Raw genomic sequence first — 20,718 nt, forward strand, 5'->3', positions numbered from 1 at the left:
TGTAAATAAAAGTGAGTTAACTATTCCCCTTGTTCCAAAATTGTTGTCATTTGTTGAGGGGTAATATATCAGAATACACTAGTAAAGATGTGGATTTTTTTATACAGAAAGTGGTTGAGCATCATTCTAAGAACTTTATGACAGCTGTTCAGATACCATTTTGGTCTCCTCTTTGGTGCCTGTTATCATTTGAGTTTCCTTAGAGTTTGAAGAGTCACAGGATGCAAGAGCCAAACCTTCCCAACATTCTTTTTAGAGTCTCTTTTTGAAAGGTGAATTAACTAGAACGCCAAGCCAGAATGTTAGGATTTCTGGAATCGGATCCTACTCCACTATTGACTGGTGGTATTACTGGAGACAAATGTCCATATCTTTGTGATACAGCATCTCCATTTTTACTGGTGTAGGGGGTAGTCTGAGCCCCATGGTACCTAGCAACTTTCCAGCCCAAGTTATAGACTACAGTGATGGGTAAAGCAAAAGGAACAAGACAGAACAGAGGCACAGGTATAAGTCAGGGAATCTGTAAAGGTGCTCTTTCTTTTGTATCCCACTAGTTACTGAGGAAAGGGTAGTTGGTGCATGCCTGGCAGGTCAGGGATTTATGGCTAAGACAGGGGAACAGATAAAAGTTTGGGTCATGGACTTTAAAACCTGAGCTGAGAACAAACTTGGACACCAAAGAAACCAACCACACCTTGAATGCTTTGCTGATAATATTTATTTATATATTTCCCCTTTTCAGATGATGATGACAAAAAGCAGATGGATCCCCTACCCTACCCACCCCCCATAAAATACAGACACAGATTTCATTCAGCATATATAAGCAGTGGGGCATGTCCAAATTCATCTCACTGGGTGACTAGAGCCAGGAGAAGTTCGATCTTGGGGGGCAGTCTGAACACCTCAGGCCCAAGAATTGAGCAGGCCAATGCTGAAGGGATCCTGCCATTTTGGACCCTGCCACTGGGGTGCTAGCGGAGGTGATAGAATTGAATCATGGTGAACAGAGCTGCCTAGCCCTGTCAAGTGATCTAAAAGGTGACAGTGGGCTCCTGAGTAGCTTCCAGTGAGATCCACAGTCCCATAGAAATCTGTGCCTCAGGGTTCCCATCTGCAAAGGGGGGATAAGAATCCTGCCCTAAAGATGTCACAGGGCTGGCTATAAATGAGGCTCTAAATAGAAATGATTTGTCAAAAATAATTTGTCAAAAGTGCTTTGTCAAGGTAAAGTGCCATAAAATTTAAGGGAATTCAATTGATTGTGATTGTGTTAGTGCCCCAGGGATAAAAGTGGACTGGCTCATGGGTCCAGGGACCAAGGAAACAGTCAAACTTGTAAACTGTGCCTGAGATGGGCACCTGCTGCTGCTGCTTTAAAAAAGAGCTTCCTTACTTTCTTGGCCCCAGGAAGTCACCAAGGCCTAGCACCTGGATCAGGGCTGGGAAAGTCACTGGGGAAGTTACAGAAAGAGTCACAAGGGTCAAAGTAGGAGGAGGAAGGTGGCATAAAAGCAGGGAATTAATTACTATTATCACACACAAAAATAGATACCCACTGGATGAAGGACATTGGATTGGTAGTGCATATGGAGGCTGGGGGAAGAGGGAGGTGTCACAGCAGCAGAGAAAGGGATACTGTCACAAAACAGGCCCACTTGCTGTCTTCCCTCCTCCTAAAGAGTTAATTCCAGTGTCTGTCTATCTGCACAGGAAGGGTGGGTAGAGAGATTAAAACAAGAACATAATAATCTGTTTTAAGATTGGGCATCCCCTCCTCCTGATGTACTGCTGCTCAGCATCTTTAAGAATTGTCAGGAATAGGTGAGCAGCTTGTCTGTGCACTTTGAGGCAGAGGCCAAAGGTGCCACGAAGGCAATAATGGGTTTCTGGAAAAAGGCAATGGTTGTCAGCACAGTTGGGAGAGAGCTAATCTGCTCATACATGGGCATGGTTTTAGGGAGCTGATTACTGAGAACCTATGATTTTTAAGACTGAGCATCATGAATGCTCCTTGAAAAACAGAGATGTGGGCTAGATTACCTGAAAGGGGCTGCTGAGGAAACTGAGTGAAGGGGCCAGTGTGAAGAGGCCAGCAAAGACAAACTGTCCACAGGCTTATATTTGGGGAACAGGGAAGAAAAGAGAGAGGTGCTCCTACTGCTGCTGCTACTGTCTTTTATCTCCCTTGGCAAGGGGCTTGGGACCTCCTGGTGAAATGGGGAGGCTGCCCCACAGGGTACCAGCTGGCACCTACAGGTTAAGGCAAACAAGCCAGTAGAGCACGTTGAAGAAGAAGAAGGAGACTGGGAAAAGAACTCGAGAATAGTCATCCAGGCGGTAGATGTGGATGCAGAGGCAGCCCTGCTGCCAGGTACTGCCCTCACAATCGGGGATCATGCAGAAATACTTCTTGAAACCCTTGTTGCACTCATCACAGCACCTGATGCACATGTTGCGGGGACCCTGGGGGATACCTGGGCTGGGGGGCCACTGGGCTGAGCTAGACAGGTGTTCTTCTCCATCATTTCCTTCAGAGGTGACAATCTCACACACAGACGCTTCCTGCTGCTGACGGGCACGGGCGCGGGCACGAGCACAGGTGTGGGCATGGGCACGGCTACCAAGAGGAGGCTGAAATGGACGGAGGTGGGTGGCGGGGGGAAGTAGATGACAGTTAAGGGAATGCATCTCAAGCTTAAGAACTGCCAAAGGATTTGATGGAAACTCTTTCCTTGGCACTCTGTTTCTTGGCCTCCCAGGACAATCAATATCACATTAGTGGCTTGATTTCCCTCACCACCCCCATAATCCCCATCACCTGGGAAGCTGGCCACCCATGTGTCGTAACCCTAGTGCCCTTGCTGCTACGATTCCACACTCCAAAGCCTTGCCACCACTCCCATACCCAGGTCATACATGGCGGAGTTTTGGAGAAGCATGGGCTTTCCTCTGGTTGTAGGTCAGGAAATTGAGCGCAGCAAACTCCACCAGAGCACAGAAGCAGAAGATAAAGCAGATTGCAATATAGAAATCCAAGGCTGTGATATAGGAGACACGTGGGAAATTCTTACGAGAAAAGGTGCCTAGGGTGGTCATGGTAAGCACAGATGTGATGCCTGCAAGAGCAAGGAATAAACGGAGGCTAAGCTCCTGACCCATATATTACACACATAAAGGACACCACAAGAAGGCAATTCTTTGTGCTGATCAAGGTTAGTCACAACTACATGCCTATGCTTATGCCCACCTTACTCTCTTACCTAAAGAGGTCCTGGCTGGGGCAGACTCCTTCTTGATCCAAAAGGAAACCCAGGAAAGCATTGTGGTCACAGAAGAAGGGACGTAGTTATGAAAGGCAACAAAAGAAAAACGCCTGCTCACATTAAAGAAGAACATCATGACCATGAATTCGCCTGAAAGACATAAAAAAACCCATTTTATTACAGAATTGATGCGATGTACAGTAAGATATGCACATTAAAGTTCCCATTATCCTTATGGGATTCCCTACCACTGTCCTAGGACAAAGACATCATTTCAGTGCAACACACATAGGACCAGAGGGCAGACTTAGTGCAATACCCATGATCAATTGAGAACTAAGTTAAAGCAAGAATATTAACTACTTGTTAGTCCACTGTCCCACTCCCCAAATCTGTCTTTCCAGGGTGTATGAAAGGGAAAAAATCAGTCCTCTTCATATCAGGGCCAAGGAGCTGATGTCCAGATGGCTGGCTGAGGCATTCATTCCCACTGAGTGAGTATACCCATGTGTAGTCTATAGTACCACAGCATGACACCTAGACTGATGGCCCTCATAACATATTTTCTCAAGAGACATGCTGAGGATAGTGTACTGTAACGGAGAAAGGGCAGAATACTTTTGGCAAAAGCACAGAATGCACATTTGCTGCTCTACTGGTGGCCAAAAGCAAGTGCTCTCCTTCCTCCCAAACTTCTGGTAGCACTCTATTCCATGAGCTACAGAATCAAGACTACACTCTGTCAGCTGACATTAGAAGCCCACTGTCAGCCCTTTTGATATCATGTCTGCAGAGGACACATCTACAAGATGAACTGAGGTTGTCACATTCACTTGGGTATTGGATCCTGCTGTTGCTCTCACCTCTGACAACAATGGCTCCTATAGAACCAGTTGAGAAACTACATCTCTAGTGATCATTTTCTGCTGCACTCTTCGTGCTACTTTATGCTTTGAAACAACTGTCCCAAACACTCTGAAGGCTATCATGACTCCACAACTTGTTGGGTTTTTCTCTGAGCCCAGAACATCACTTTTCATTCTCAACATCCCACTGGATTTGTAATAGCTCTAATCTTGGCTCCTTTATGAAGCTGATCTTCAAACTCCCACCTCAGTGATGCTATAGAATTCCTCCTTTATGCTACAGAATTCCTCCTTGTCCTTGAATTAAGTAGGCTTTTAAATTCCTCCAAGGCAGGACTCATGTGGGCCCTGCAGCTTAGCCCCTACCCATCCAAGCCTGAAACAGCCAGTGGATGCTCAGTGATCCTTGCTACTGCCAGGCAACAGAATTGGAAAACAGACCAGAACATCAGCCTGTCCATTAAAGGGAGGTCCCCTACCCAGAAGGTATGGGTGAGTTGGAGCTGTATGAGAGCAACCTTTCTTTCCTACTCACCTTGGCAACACTGATACTCAAGGAGCAAGACTTCTCAGATTCTCTGGAAAAATGCAAGGAAGTGGCCTGGGGTCAGTGGAAGACCTGTTTCCAGAGTAGTAGCTTTGGGGTTAGAACTCCAGAATGGCATGAGGAACCATCTAACACTTGCCTACTGGCAAGTATGTATTGATCAAATTCCTCATTCTCTTGCCCTGGGGTCTTGATTACAATTTAAGACTCCTCTAATTGGCTATAACTCTGCCCCCTGAAAAATAGTTGAGTTTATATGTTGATTGCAAAGGAGATTTGTTATTCTATTGCACTTGTCTACTTTATAATTTACTATGGTCAGAAGAGAACTTTCTCTACTTATCAAGAGATGGCATTTTCATTTTGGAGGTCAAGAGAAGGATACCAACATACACTGTTTACCTCACAAGAAACATAGAAACGTAGGTAAGTGAAGAAAGATATTTGGAGTTGAAGACCCAAAGTAAAACAAAATTAAAGATGCTTTCTGCTCTCTAAACCTGCTATCATAGAGACACAATTAAAAAGACTGTGTCAACCCAAAGCTTTGAAGAAAAAGGGAAAAAAAGAAATGAGGACTATACAGACTACAATAAAATATGATACAGGGCTGCAATGATATTACTGGTCTTTTAATATTGACCTCTTAAATAGTACCTGGACTTAATGTAAGTCAGATGGTCCTAGTGGGAAAGAACTAGGTCTGACAGAAGTTCCAGAGATTACAATTTCAGATGAACATGGAGGGTTTCCAATGGGCAGAGCTATGTAAAAAAGGAAGAAACCTCCTTAGAAGATACTGAACTCCTTCTGATCACTAAAAGATTCCAGTAGAGGCTCAACAACCATCAGTAGAGGATGATTTACTCACGAGGTTTTGAGACCCTCCTAAAGTAGAAATTCTCTGGCTCAAGGCCCAAGATGGCCTGAGTAGCATGCTATCACTGTGTTCTGAACCCTGAGGAGATGAGCACAGAAATCTGCTGCAGACAGAGAGAACTTCCCTAAGGGCTAACCAGAAAGGTTTGAGACCAATTCCAAAGATAACTCTGACACTGGAGAAACTGTGGATCAAGAACAATCTTCAGCAGAAAAGAAAGAAGACCTCCACTTTTCTTCCCAAGAACCGTCCTCTCCTCCCAAGGAGAGCTGGTGCTTACCTACTGTTATTGCTTTGGTGATGATCCTGGCTCTGGGGCTTTGTAGTCACTAGGGCACCATTTTGAAACAATGTACAACCATCTACTAAACGGAACCACTAGTGACTTGAAAGCCCCTGGGCCTTGTTTTCTCTGCCACTTTTGATGATGGGTCTCCACCTACCTGGAGAAACTGAGATGCAGAAAGCTAAGAGGCAGGCCCATGGTTAGCTGGCACAAGAGCAGGGATCTCAAGTTGAAGACAGTAAAATTGCTTCCCCAGGAGCCCCAGGAAAAAGGAAAGTAAGGCAGCCCTTGGCACCTGCCTAGTACTGTGCAAGCAAAGCTCCAGCCAAATGAGCATGAGCTGTCCTTCACGCAGTGACCAACTCAGTGAAGCAAGAGAAAGTGTTCTGTCTAGCCACAAGGAAGCAACACAAAATGCTTCCCATGACAAATGGCTGGTTGGTGACTTGCTCCATCAACATTCTGGAAACGATGGGGGCAGTGCCTCCGTGCCCTGAACTTGGTCAGTACGTGTGAAGAGGGTTTCCAGGAATGCTCTGGGAGCTACCCTGGGGAGGTCCCTTGGCTCCTCATTCAGATCACCTAGGAACACAAGCAAAGATGCTCACACCTAATTGGGAGCTGAAAGTTAGGAGACCCAGAACCCTCCCCGTTCATCCTTCTTAGTGGAAAGATCAGAAAACCAATGATTTACAAGTCTACGGTGAATCTGCCATGAAGCCTTTAACAGCAAATTGTATTTTCCATAGCTGCTCCTTTAAGACTAAAGTCAGTGTAGCAGCCATTGTAGCTGCTGTAACTCCCTCCAGACTACCCCATCTTTTGTCTAGATGTCATTAGACCTCTAGCCTCTACCTCCCATTAGGGGAGACCCTGCTTCCCATTCAATCAGCTCAGACTGGTTCTGGATATGAAGAACTCACATGAGCACTATTCCCCAAAGTCATCCAAGGAGGTCAGTGTTTCAACAAAACCCTTGAAACTGAGGGGTCTGCATGACAAAACTAATTGCAAATTGTGAGAACAACAAAACTTTACTTACCTAAAGTCTCAGGGGACTTGGCAAAGCACTTACTTCTTTGCAGATGAGACTGAGACATACTGACAAAGTCTCAGTTTCCTCTGCAAACAGTTGTAAGTGCTTAGCATTTACAAGACAGGAGCCATGTTCTCCGCGGTATTTCCACAGGATGTTACAACAACATTTGTACAGACAGCATTCTCCAGTCAGACCTACCACTCTCCTGGGCCTCTGCCTAGCCCTGGCTCCCATGGAACACTTACCAGCTGGGGTTGAGATAGTTTCAGTTTTGTTGCTCACTCCTGTAAAATCAAACTGGAAGAGCTTCCAGGAGTTCTTTTCATTGATTTCAAGCTTGAAATTGTCCCACTTGTAGATCATATCACTTTTAGGATAGGAAACTGGAAAGCAACATGGGAAGGAGGTTCACATCAGACTGGGAAGCCCAGCAGAGGACCCCACCAGTATGGAGTTAGCCTGATTAATGCCTCAGAGTCCTGACTCTGGCCTCACCAGCTCTTGGAATTTGCTTCTCTTACCTGGTTGGTGAGGTCCATTCGATAAGTACATTTAACGAGCATTCCTTAGAACCAAGCCCTGGGCTGCAAATACAGAGATGAACAAGGCATGAACCCTGCTCAAGTGTTCACATTTCATTGAGTAAAACAGCTGTGATTTTTTAACTGCTCTGGAAAACCTCTCCTCATGGAGCAGGGAGAAAACAAAGTTGGGAAAGATCACTTTGGTACACACTCAGAAAAGATGTCATAGAACAGGTAACATTCTGTTAAGTCTTGAAAGGCAAGAAAACATTATCTACATGGATGAGGCTGAGGGGTGAGGAGCAGCACAGAAAGGTGAAATGCTTAGTTTATTGCAAAAAATAGCAAAATTTCAGAAAGGCTAGCTTAAAGAGGATGAGTTGTACAGGAGGAGGGAGGAGGAGCAAGTTCAGCAAGAGTCTTGAGGGTCGTTTTAAGGTCCATGAGAGTTAAGAAATGATTCAAAATGAAGAAGTGACCTGGCCTACATAAGACTTCCACTAGGTCACTCTGGTTCCTATGTGAGCAGAGCATGTTAGCAAGTTGGCCAGTTATGAGGGGGGTGAGTGCAGTAATCCAAGCACAGCAAAATTAATAAAGGCAGGAGTCAAAGCTGTAATAGCCAGGATGCAGAGAAATAGAAGCAATCAATAGAGATTTGGGAGGAAATACCAATAGGGTGTACAGATTGATTCGGTATAGGAGATTAGGGAGAGGGAAGCATCAGTGTTGTTGGCTTGGACAACTTGGGTGGGTAATGGTGCCCTTTAATGAGACAGATGAAAACACAGAAGCAACACATTTGTTTTGGAGGTAGGGGTTCGGAGGAGACAATTTAGTTTTGACATGTTCAATTTTAACATGAAGATGATGCAAAAGACCAAGTGGAAGGTGACAAAGACCTAAACCCAGGTAGTGAAAATGGAAGGTGAAGAGAAGCAGACATACTTGAGATAAACTTCAGAAGCAGATGGTGGACTTCAGGAGGGTGCAAGGGAGAAGGAGGAACACAACATAAGGCCCAGGTGGAGCAACACAGAATTGTAGGCAGGAAAGATGAAGAAGATGGGGAATGTAGGATGGAGACCCCGCACAACCTTTGCACCATCTCAGCAGAAAAGCAAAAGCAGAAAAAAATGCAAAGGGCAAAGATGAGAAAAAGAAGGGCCCAAAATATCTCTGGGTCCCCAGAAACCAAAGAAGGTACTCACAGCTAGAGAAAGACAGAGGGCAAGAGTGAGAATCCATTGGGAATTTGAACATTTGGAGTGAACATCCCGCCTCAATGGTCATCCTGGAAGGGAGAAAGGAGCCTCATTAGGCAGGCTCTGAGAACTTAGGTAACCACATAACTTCGATCTTGGGGTCACCACCATTGATTGGCAACAGTAGAATTTAAGACAAAAAGTTCAAAGTAGAGAAAAAAAGAGGAAGAATAGCTTGAGTGTATCTGACTAACTTGGGCTCCATCATCAGAAAAGTGTATGCACCAACATAGACAGACTTCCATTTCTTGCTCAAATCAGTTCCCATAACCTGGAAACATTCTCATATTCTGTATTACCTTCCCATCCCAACACCCATGACAAATAACTTTCTTCCAGGCATTTCAGTATCTAGCCTGGTCTCAGGTACCTTTTCAATCGCTGTGTTGCTGCTCCGCCTGGACAATTCCACCACCGTGGACGTGTCTTTACATCCAGTGTCCACTTGGGGTGGAATTGTCCAGGCAGTGCAGTCATACTGGTACATTCTAGTTGAAGAGCCAAATAATTGGGTACCAGTCCCAACTCTGCAAAAAACTTGGTGTGTAGCTTTAAGCAACATCTTTTTGTTTTTGAGGCCTTGGTGTCTACTTCTGTAAATGAAGAGGTGGTGCACATGGTCTGGGAAAGCTGTACAGGCCCTTCAGAATATCATTCAGGATGAAATATTTGCCCATGTTTCTTTGGCTAAAATTTCTAGAAGGGGAGGGTGAATCCCATGAGGTGAGATGCCAGAGGCTTGACATACCTAATTGTGTACAACACCTTGCCATCCTTGTGGATGCGGACCATCTGGTTGGGCATGGTGATCTCATGTTCTTGGGTCCTCTTAGAATTCCTAAAAAAGGTGTCTGGGATCCACAGCTGGCTCACCACATTGCCATTCAGAACAAGAGTCTCAAAGGTGTCATTATAACGAAGGCGTTCATCATACCACGTCTGGAGGAAGATGATGTCAATGGTGTATTCCTGGCAGGAAGGACAGAAAACCACATACTTGGGACATCCACATGCAAGTATATTGTGTTTCACTCTCTAACCTGGAATCCTAAAGCCAATGTGATGATATATAGAGAGCACTGGACTAGGAAGCAGGAGTGGAATATGGTCCATCCTCTCTGTCCAGGAACACTTCCAATGTCATGACCAGAAAAGACTCAGAAGGTAGCAATTCAAATGATCCCAGCCAGGTCAATTATGCCTTGCTTGATCACCCTAACAAGGAGATCTAGGTCCCCAAATCATGAGGCAGTTAACACATAGCAGAACAACAGAAAGGCTTGCCTTTAAATGGAGCAGACAGAACAAGTCTTATTCCTGCTCCAAAGAACAGATCTCCAGAAATAGCATTTCCTTGGCGCTAAGATGCCCTTTACCCACATTTTGGAAACTAGGACACATCTTATAATTGATACATATTTGTAATGCAGCATTTCTCCTTGGTTTAACGAACTGTGATTTAAGTTGTCTGTACATCTTAAATGAAAAGCAACTTTGAATCAAGGGAAGGCACTTGAAGATTGCAATCATGTCCTCCTGAGTTTTTTTTTTTTTTTTTTTTTTTTTTTTTTAAGAATAGACATTCATGACTAAAAGCTTTCTACCATACAGCTGAATAAAAATGAAATGTAGAGTTTCCTCCTGGTCATATCATAGTAAAGACTACTGAATGAATGTCATTGAATTAAGGAAGATAATGGTTTTCATGTGTATAGAAAATCAATATCAATCCAACAATGGTGTGAGTGAAATTTGGTGATCGTTAAAGGTCTATGTTACCTCTGATGTTCTGGATTCTGGGATCTTTATCAGCACATGCTTTATGGGATAAGATGTGTGTTGGGGTAATCAGTTTTTTCCCAATTAGTGACATTACAAACAACTGAATGTGCCCTAGAAAGTGTTCCAAGGGAATATGGAAGGAGACCTGTTCATCTCTAGTGGTAAGTAGTCCCACTTTATTTTTTCCTGTAGAACTATTTTCACTTCTAATCAAAATTTTAAGTAAATGTTCATGTGACCTTGCATATTTACCCTCCATCTCCTTTATTAAGTGGTGGGAGGGGACTGAAAATAATTTATAAATGACTCAAATTGCCATGTGTCCAGAGTTGACGTTGTGACCCTTCATCTACCAGTAGACAAAGGTCCCATGTCATTGATAGACCCTCTGGCATCCTCCTAAGTTTGCACAGAGAAAAGCAGCATAAAGTTTGACTGTAGGAGTTTTCCATTTACTAGAAGAAAGTAATATTCCCAAATCATTAACAGTGTAGGAAGACACACTTCATCTAGAAACAGGCAGGCACTGGTAGCTTAATTGCATGGGTTGGGCTCAGCACCTCATCGTGCTCTCATAGGGCTGTGGAGCTGTGACCCCATCCAAATCAACACACTCAAAATACCCACATTTCCACAGAAAATCAATGATCCCAGCTCAAAACCATTTAAAAATTTTAAAAGCACACACACCTTTGGTTGTATACAGCAAAGTTTCCCCTGTCAGCTTTTATTTGGGAAGCACAGATGTTAATTAACCTCAATCCTTCATTCCCCTGAATTATATTAAAAAATGAAGTGCTTTGAGTCACAAGAGAAATGTCTATATAGTCTGATGTTTTTTAAACGAGAATCTTTTTTTTTTTTTTTGCTTTGCTTTGTGTTTCATATCAAACAAGTGTCTGTAACCTTTGAATGTGTGTGTGCATATGCATAGATATATGCATGATTATTTGGTCTCCGGATACTGTCGGTTCCATAAAGTATCTGTTAAACATCAAGAAGGATGTTTAATAGGACAAAGTATGAATAGCCAGATACTTGCACCCCTGGTATAGAAAACAGATTGCAATAGAACTGCACGCAACTTGAACAGCAAGTACCAGAAGTACATCATGGCAGAACTTTAAGGGCTAGCCTACCTTGTGTATTTTACAGGTAGAGAAACAGGCTTGGAGAGATAGGGAACTGTCCAAAGTCACACAGCCAAAGGCAGCACAATGGCTTTGCCACTGAAAGCACCATGACCTTGCCCTAGGATGGCCCTTACTTGCCCCCAACCCCTTTGAATATCAAGGTTCAATTTTCTTCTGCAGAATCTCCATGTCCTTTCTTTGAGTTCCTATGTATCAAACAATAAATACCAGCCAGAAATCCACAACACTGGAGGCCAGTAGAGCCCTGAGGAAAGAGATCAAGAAAATTCCTGCTGCCCAAATTGATGGAAGCCAGAAAAGGAAGGAAAAACTGAGAATGTTCTCTGGAGTATGTCAGGGAAGCAGACAGAAAGAGGTGGCAAAGGCTGGCTTCCATTAATGTGGGAGCCCTTGACCCTGTCCCATGCCATCCCACCCTGCCTGCCTTCAAATGGCCTTCAAAGTGTTTCCACATTACCAGTGGCTGGCACTTCCAACTTGGCCAGCAGGGTCTCCTTCATAGCCAGGCCACATAAGCTGCTTGACAACCGGTGGGAAGCCTTCCCCTCCATACTCATGCTGTGCTCATAGTCTGCTATAAAGTGTTTCAAATGAGCGTTTAATTTCAATTTAACAAGACACCAATTTTATGTTCTTTACACATCAACCAGTAACTAATGTTTCCATTTTTTCCCCAGTTTGACAAGGGAGGTTGGGGATGTACATTTCTTTTAGCTCAGCTGAAACTAGAAATTTAGTATTTAAGAATTGGCTTAATTAGAATCACCTACAATAATTTCCACAGCAAGAAACAGTGTCAGCAACAGTCAGTCCCAGATTGGTCACTGCCTTTTAAACTCATACTGGGTGTTTTGAAAAGTTTAGCTAGGAGATTGGCAGAAGCAATTTATTAAAATCCACCTTGCATGGGCTCAGGTTTCTTTCCCTGTATTTTTTACATAATTGACCAAAGGGTGCTGAAACTCCCCTTAAACAACTATACTGACAGCATAATTAACACTGGGACTCAAAATATTACTGATAGGCTCAGCTGCCACAAATATTAAGATGGGATCCTTAATGGAGCTTTGGTTGCCAAACAGACTGTCATGAGGATTCAAAGAAAAGAATGCTTTGAGTGCTGGCAAGTTCTGTGGCAGAGACAATCATTAAGTGCACCAGGGAAAAGTAGACTATATAACAACAGGAACTTCCCACAGCTTTCAAGAATGATTTGGAACTAGGTAGAAACTGAGAATTCTAAGGGAAATTTAATACCACTTGAGGGTTTGTAAGTTTCAAAAGGCACTTGGCCTAGCCTAAAGCACCACCTTGCTCGCCAAAGAAAACCAAGCTGTTGGTTCCCATTTTGGACCAGTTCTCTGTCCCACATCAAGTGTGGTGACTGCTGGGCTATTAGACTGTACCCTCCAAGCTTGCCAGTTATCAGCATTTCCTGGCACCTCAGGTAAAGCTGGTGCTGGCAGCATTAACAGGTGTGGAACAAAGAGAGATGGGACAATCAGCAACTATGAGTAGGGCTACTGCTGCTCTGCTGCCACAAGAATGCTTGTGGATGATAGATTTTGATTTCCCCAAATTATACCTTAAACAAATTGTGAATATTTTAGCCACAATTTTTCCAGTACTCTATCAGTTTTACAAGACGCTCATTCAGAAAACAGAACAAAGCAACTTAGGAGCATTTGCTCCATTTATCAATGTTTATGTTCTCTCTACTTAGTCAAAGAATTTAGCCACTGAGTGAAGGTGGAAAACTTAAAAAAGGAAAGAACAAGCCAGCTTGCTGGTATTTATACTGGCACACTAAAGGATAGGGGCCAAAGACTGGTACAAGAAAATACACTGAGCCACTTTCCCCACCCTCAACCAATAACCTCAAAAGTCCATTTCCTATTAAGAGTAGAGAGTGGCTAAAATGGTGGGACCACAAGACCTCAACATCTGGCCCTTGCTCTAACAGGAACATAATGACCATGGGTTGTAGGCAGACTTCAAGATGAATGCCAACAATTTACCTCTTGGTGTTCATGCTCTTGTGTAATGCCTACCACATGACTATGGGCTGTAACTAATGGCTTGCTTCTAATGAACAGAATATAGTGGGATATCACTCATAAAGTCAGATTACAAAAAATTGTGCCCTCAATTTTGAGCACCTTTTCTCATACTTTCTCGCTCAGAAGGAAATCAGCTGCTATATTGTGAGCAACTATTGGAAAGACCCAAATAGCACTGAGGAAAGCTTTTGGAACATAGCTAGAAAGGAATTGAATCCATCATCCATGGGAGTCTGCTTGGGTGTGAACCCTCCCTCAACTGGTCTTTCAACTGAGACCTCAGTTCCAAATGACACCTTGACTACAGTCTTGTTAAGACCCTGAAACAGAAAACTCAGCCAGGCCATGCCTGAATTCCTAGAACATGCAAGCTATGATGTAATGACTACTAGTCATTTTAACACACTATGTTTTGGGGGTAATTTGTTACATAGCAATGCATAAAAACACTGTGCTTTAAGAACCAAATTGCCAAACACAGTATCACGGGGGAGCCTCATTCTTACACTCACCTTTATAAATATTTCAATCTTCCATGAAGGTTACTTACTTTTGGGTGTCTATTTTCAAAGCCCATCTCAAAGTCAAGGCTCTGAACTCAAGACACATGGCGCTTGTTGGCTACTAGTGGGTATGTTAAAACAGTACATACCCTTGCCTATGCTTATGATGGAATTGGTTACTATAGCCTTCCTCATTGTCAGGCTCTGCAGATGTAAGTGGCTTTTGCAGAGCATCTGTCATAATTCTTTTAGTTAGCTAATATATACTGAGTCCTTGGTATACAGTTCATAGTAGAGACAGGAAGGCAGATATAGAGCAAATAATTACCATGAAATTAGAGAAGATCAAGCTAAATATAAGCTAGAAAAATGTGAGTATACAGAGAGGAATGTAGTATATGAAGGGAGCAATTAATAGTCGTGAGAGTCAGGGAAGTTGTCATAAATAAGATGTCAACTGAGGTGTACCCTAAAGGAGAAGGTTTTTTGTTAAGTAGTTTTTTAGTTGTAGATGGACACGATATCTTTATTCTTATTTGTTTATTTTTATGTGGTGCTATGGATCAAACCCATGGTCTCACATGTGTGAGGCAAGTGCTCCACCACTGAGCTATAACTCCAGCCCAAGGAGAAGACTTTTGACAAGTAAGAAAGTAGAGCAACCACATCTCAAACTGGAAATTGCTGGGACAAAGGTTCAGCTCATAGGTGCAAGGTAGTCTGAGAATGTCCATATTTTCTAGCGTGATCAGAGCATGTGGTCTCTGAAGGTGAACAGGAAAAGAGCCACAGAGGGCCTTGATTGCTGGACCAAGGGGTTGGACTGCATGCTGTAAGTAGGGTCAGGCCTTCAGGAGGCACATCATTAGGGAGACTGGCTTGACAGGAGGATTGGGGTAGGTGGACACCTTTGCATATTTTAGGTGGGAGATGATAAAGGGTAAGTGACAACAGTACTGACACTAGGATGATACCAGTGGAAAAGGAGGGAGAGAAGGAACTAGAGCAAATTTAGAGACATGGGTATAGAACAAGAACTTGTGACTACAAATGTAAGTCATACAAATAAGGATCAGAAAAAAAGAGCCATTCTGTTGTAGTGTTTTATTATTTTATTTTGAATAGAAGACTGGAAGACGTAATCATAGTTCTGAAGGTCCTCTTCAGGCAGCAAGGGACTTACCTTTTCCAACCTCATTCTCAAGTTAGCAATAGTTAAAATGTCCCCCTCCCTCCCCAAACAAACAAAACTCTTAGAGTTGTTACAGAAAAATAGAGTAAGGAAGTACAAGTGGCAGGCCCCATAGATCATCCCCTGGGCTAGAAAATACTAAAACCAAAGGTCAGTACTCACCATGTCCAAGATGGAAAGAGGGCCAAGGCTATTGACAGAGACCTCAACAGTGACCACAGTGGGCTTCTCTATAAGGGAAACAGAAGTAGAAGACAATAAGTGATGACTAGGAACATCGGGCAGGGGAGGGGTGGTCAGAAACTAGGAAAGAGAACCAATTCTAGTTCTTATTTGTTTTATCATTCCATGAGTCAGCTCATATACTGTTAAGGGTTGAGCACACACCTTGAAGATTAGTCATTTTATGGTTGGAAAATCTGAGGGTGAAGAGAAGGAAAGAGATTTGATCAAGGTCAATGGCCTTCTTACATTAGAATTAGTATTTCTTACCTGATGGGTAAGCAGCAGATGTTCCTATCTATGCACATGGCACCCTAATCTACACTCCAGGCCCAGGATCCACTACTATGCCTACAACCCTCCTTTCCTCCAGAAGGAAAATAATTTGTTCTGCTACTCACCACCAATGCCAGGGCGCAGTTTGTGGTCATAGTTACTCAGGATGGTGTTCAGAATTCGAGAGGCTTCTGGAAGTTTGCCAGATGGGCGCCCAATCACAGAGGCAGTAGGCTTTGTTTCTTCAGAGGGGAGCTTCCTGCTAGGAGGCTGGGGCTGGGGGCCATAGATGACAACATCACGGGTAGAGTCTTCATTCTCGAGGGCAGTCTGAGGTCCTTCAACCCTAGAATATACAAACAACAAATGAAGCTCTGCCTTCCACTCCATAGGGGCCCCAGCTGGTGACTCTTGAGACAGAAGCAAACGAAATATTTGTAATGCAAGGCTTAATTAATAACTGTTAATGGAAAATTATGAGGCACTAACAGATTATACTGGTTAATTCAATTTAAATTTTGTTTCTCTTTGGGGACTTTCTATGCTATTTCTCTTTTATAATATTTTAGTTTTTTAACAAAGGGAATTTGGTGTAAAATGAGGTGGGGGGCATATTTTACAAGTTCTGGCCTGGGTTTCCTGGTTGTCTGAGCAGGACCACCTGGGAGGGAGGAGCAGGCTCAGGGCCAGGGCTACTTAGAAATGCTTGCAAAAATTGGAACAGCCTCTCCCAGAGAGGACCAGAAAATTGTGGGAATATTCTGCAGTTTTGTGGGTTTTTAATACTCGCTGTGATGGGGGCAGGAGGTGGAGGAAGGAATACTCAAGAACAGATGTTATCCAGGAAATGATGGCCAAACAAGAGTCTGTCCTGAGGGCCACAGCCAGCAGCACAACAATAATAATGACAATACTACTGCAAATAAAGACCATTTTTTAAATTAAAAAGCCATCTTCTAAAGTATGAAACTCCTATGGTGTTTTGTTGGAAGTGAGGTTAGTACTTACTTTGCGGAGAGGTAGTAATAAATAATAAAGGGCCCCAGGGGGATACAGAGGTTCTGGTCATATTCCAGTTCTTGACCTGGCTTTCCATACACCACTATGGTCATTTTCTGACAAATCATCAACTTACACTTTTAATTTGAGCACTTTTATGTATATAGGTTCTAATTCAATAAAAAAATAAATAAAATTAAAATCCCCCCTATGCTAATATATGGATCTTATTTGGATCCTGGTTTTTAAAAGCAGGCTATTAAAAAAAATCCCCTTTGTGTCACAATAGGAAAGCTTTAAACACTGTGTAGTTGAGGCATAAATTATTCTTAACATGTTTGGCTTAATAATAGTCTTTTCTTATGTTTGTGATTTTTTTTAAAGAGAGAGTGAGAGAGGAGAGAGAGAGAGAGAGAGAGAGAGAGAGAGAGAGAGAGAGAATTTTTTAATATTTATTTTTTAGTTTTTTGGCGGACACAACATCTTTGTTTGTATGTGGTGCTGAGGCTCGAACCTGGGCCGCACGCATGCGAGGCGAGCGCGCTACCGCTTGAGCCACATCCCCAGCCCAGTTTGTGATTTCTTAATGACTAAAACAATTACATATGAAGTGATATGATGTCAGAGATTTGTTTCAAAGTAATCTAAGCCAGAAATGGTGGTGGGGGGGGGGGGCAGACAAAATAAGTGGCTGTCAGTTCAACAATGATGAAGCTAATAATGGGTATGTGAATTTTCAGTCTACTATTCCCTCTACTTGTGTGTATCTTTGAAAAATATAATTAAAAGCTTTTTAAAAAGCCATCAGTCCAAATTAATGTGGATGTTGGAAAGCAAGAGAGTGTTTTCTTTGGGGGAGGAGATTTACAGGGAGGGGACACTGCAAATGGGAGGTTGCTGCTAATGTTCTATTTCACCATCTAGGTGCTTGTTACATGAGCATGTTTACTTTGTGGAAATCCACTGAGCTGTTCGGTGATGATTTCAATGCTTTTGTATTTGCATATTACACTTCCAAAATGAGTTTTTTTTTTTTTTAAAAAAGGCATCAGGCAACTTTCTATGCAAAATAAGGGGTAAACAAAGCAGGAGACTTGGGCCCCTGTGTTGCAGACCAAAGGACTGCCAACTTGGATTGCCAGATGCATTTTTCTGCAGTATTTCAAGCTCTCCAAATTGCTTAACTGGCATACAGATGTGCTAAGCTAGTGCCATTTTTTTTTTATGTCTGAAGTGGCTAATTCCTATTGTGGACTAGGAAAGAACGGGGCTTGGGAAAAGCAGTTTCCATTTTCAATTGCAATATCCAGAAGATGTCTTCTTCCCTGAGGCTTTTCAGTTCTCTTGGGCATGGGTGCCTGAAGGCTGACCCCTCAGTCCTCTGAAGAGATAAGGGTTAGTGTTCTTTCTCTATCCCTGTCTTTCTCCCTCCCTCTCTCTTAGAGGGTGGAGGGAAAATGGAAGCCCGAGACCCTGTAAAATAAGCTACGTGGCTGGAAACATGGCTGGGAACATGGCGCAATCCTCCCAGATGTCTGAAATTTATCAACAGGAACCCCACCCCCCAGGTCTAACAGTGCAGAGGCAGATAAAAATGCTATCAGTGGGATCACCAAAACCCTCCTGCCCCTAGGCTACATCTGCAAGGAAAATGATATCAGAGGGGCCTGAGGTTGCTTCAATCATATAATTAGCTTTTGCCAGTTAAAACCAACAAACTAACAAATAAATAAACAATGTCATACTGGGATCTTTGGGGGTTAAGGGATGCCTGATAATGCATACCTTTCTCCAATGAACCATTAAGCTCACTTTCACAGCTAGAAAAAACAAAAACTTGAAAAACACTCTACACTGGACTAGTGGGATTTTCCATGGGAGTTCTTCCTTCAAGTATCCACATCTCTCCAAAATGGAGCCAAATGTCTGCAAGCCCCTTACCCCAAAGCTGGTTGTGAGGGGGATGGGGGAAAGTGAGAAATAGTGCTGGATGTTTTTTTCTAAATCAGATCTTATTTTCATTTTACTGATGGAGAAACTGAGGCTTGGATGGAGGAAGAGCTGTGCACAAAGTCACAGAATTAATATGAGGCTGCACATGGATCAGAGCAAGGTTCTCTGATTCAGTAAGGCCCAGCACAACCCACTGTCACCACCTCTTTCCTGACATCACAGGTTGCCATGCTGACAGTGTCTGCACGTCAATTGCTGCAGCCCTCCCCCTTGGAAGGGTAGTTTCTATCTCTCTGCTGTTTTCCTCTTATCCCCTTCCCTCCTTTGGCCCTCCCCCATTCAGCCATCTTTTGCCCCAGCCAGTCGCCATGTTAGCTCAACTAGTCCAAATCCCATCTAGAGGGATGTGGATGACTGGAAATTCCTAGTACGCATTCAGAAATATTTACCAAGCCCCTGATGAGGCCAACCCCACCCTAGGGCACCAGTGAGCCAGCAGGAATCCGAGTCCCTCCCCCAGGAGTTAACGCAACCTGGGGTGGGGAGAGAAGCCATCCCCTTCTTCTCGATAGACCTAAACAAGACACAAGCCCAGCACCATGGAGACTTCCAGAAAGCTCTACAGGTCAGGAAACTCAGGAACTTGTGACAGTTCACACCCAGCAGGAAACCGTCTCAAAAACATGAAGCAGTCATGTTTCACCCCAAGAGCCAGAAATTGGAAACAAGCTTCTAGAAAAGTCCCAGGGCCAGGGCCAGGAGAAGGTGTGAAGGAAGAAGGCGACTTAGGGGAAACCTCAAGAGGGGAGGGAAGGAATGAAATCCAGGATCTAAACCACAGACCTCAGAGAGCAACATTCCTGGCCTCAGGCTCCAATCTGCCCACGACCCAGCAGGGTGCCTAGGGGTGAGGAAGGAAGGGGGGGCTGCGGAGCGTAGAGGACAGCTGCAGCGGGAACCCTCAGCCTGAACCAAGGCTCATGCCTGGGACTGGCACCAAGAGGAGTGGCGGGATATGAAGCAAGTAAAGTCAGAGTTGCCTGGCTCCGTGCCCATACTCGGTAGACGCTCCGAGCGAAACCGTGAGCGAAGGAGAACAACTAGGCAACATTCAAACATTTTCCGCGCACTTACGCTCCCCCAGGCCGCAAGCCACCTTCCCCCAGGTGGCGAAAAGCCTGGCCTGGCTGGGCTGTTTCCCCCTCTCCCTGCGCAAGATTCCGCAAGGGAAAGAACACTCGCTTCCCGGCCGCCACAGTGCACTGGAGGGAGGGAATCTGGAAAACGAGTGGCCAGGGAACAGGGGTACCATCTTCCTTCCTAGTTCCCCTCAGCAGCCCGGGACGGCCGTCCTAGTGGGAATCGAGCGGAGGCCGGCGCGCGTCGAGGGGACGCCGGGGCCGACTAGTCTGTGCGAGGGCCGGGCAAAGCGGCCGCTGGCTCGAGGAACACTGGGTTGCAGGGGTCCCGGGAGCCAGCTGGGCTCGCGGGAGCAGGGAGCCGAGCGCGGAGGGCTCTTGGGTCCTGGGGATGGAGACTCACCTCGACTGGAGGAACAGGAATATGTTCAGGAGGACCAGAAGAACTTTCGGCAACATCGTGTCGGGACTGGCGCGACCACCTGTATGGAGGTCGCAGCGCGCAGTCTGGCCGCACCGACAGCGGCGTGGAGGGTTTTGTTGCGCTCCAACTTTCACTCCTCCCACTCGCTTCGCCCCACCCCGCGCTCCCCACCCTGGGCCCGCCCCCAGCCCCGATGGAAATCACCGACGACGTGATCACTGCCGCAACAGAGCGGCGGGCGGGGGGGGGGGGGAGGAGGAGGCTGGAGCGGGCGGGGGAGAAGGAGAGAGCCCAGTCGCCAGAGGCCCCCCGCCCCCCACCGCCACCACTGCGGCGCT

At 44.5% G+C, this 20,718-nt stretch overlaps 1 protein-coding gene across 1 annotated transcript; it reads right to left on the reverse strand.

Moving 5' to 3' along the window:
- Window positions 1–806: 806 nt before the first annotated feature.
- On the reverse strand, window positions 807–20,489 carry GABRE (gamma-aminobutyric acid type A receptor subunit epsilon). The gene is made up of 9 exons (XM_081277422.1): window positions 20,360–20,489; window positions 15,991–16,211; window positions 15,530–15,597; window positions 9,425–9,645; window positions 8,623–8,705; window positions 7,133–7,270; window positions 3,267–3,419; window positions 2,923–3,122; window positions 807–2,637 (listed from the first exon to the last, which is right to left on the reverse strand). Exons 1-9 carry the CDS (start codon window positions 20,413–20,415, stop codon window positions 2,257–2,259), a joined length of 1,521 nt encoding a protein of 506 aa, XP_081133548.1. The 5' UTR covers window positions 20,416–20,489; the 3' UTR covers window positions 807–2,256.
- Between the last annotated feature and the right edge of the window lie 229 nt (window positions 20,490–20,718).

The sequence above is a fragment of the Spermophilus citellus genome (genome assembly GCF_964194105.1).
Source record: "Spermophilus citellus genome assembly, chromosome: X".
NCBI classification, from domain to species: Eukaryota; Metazoa; Chordata; class Mammalia; order Rodentia; family Sciuridae; genus Spermophilus; species Spermophilus citellus.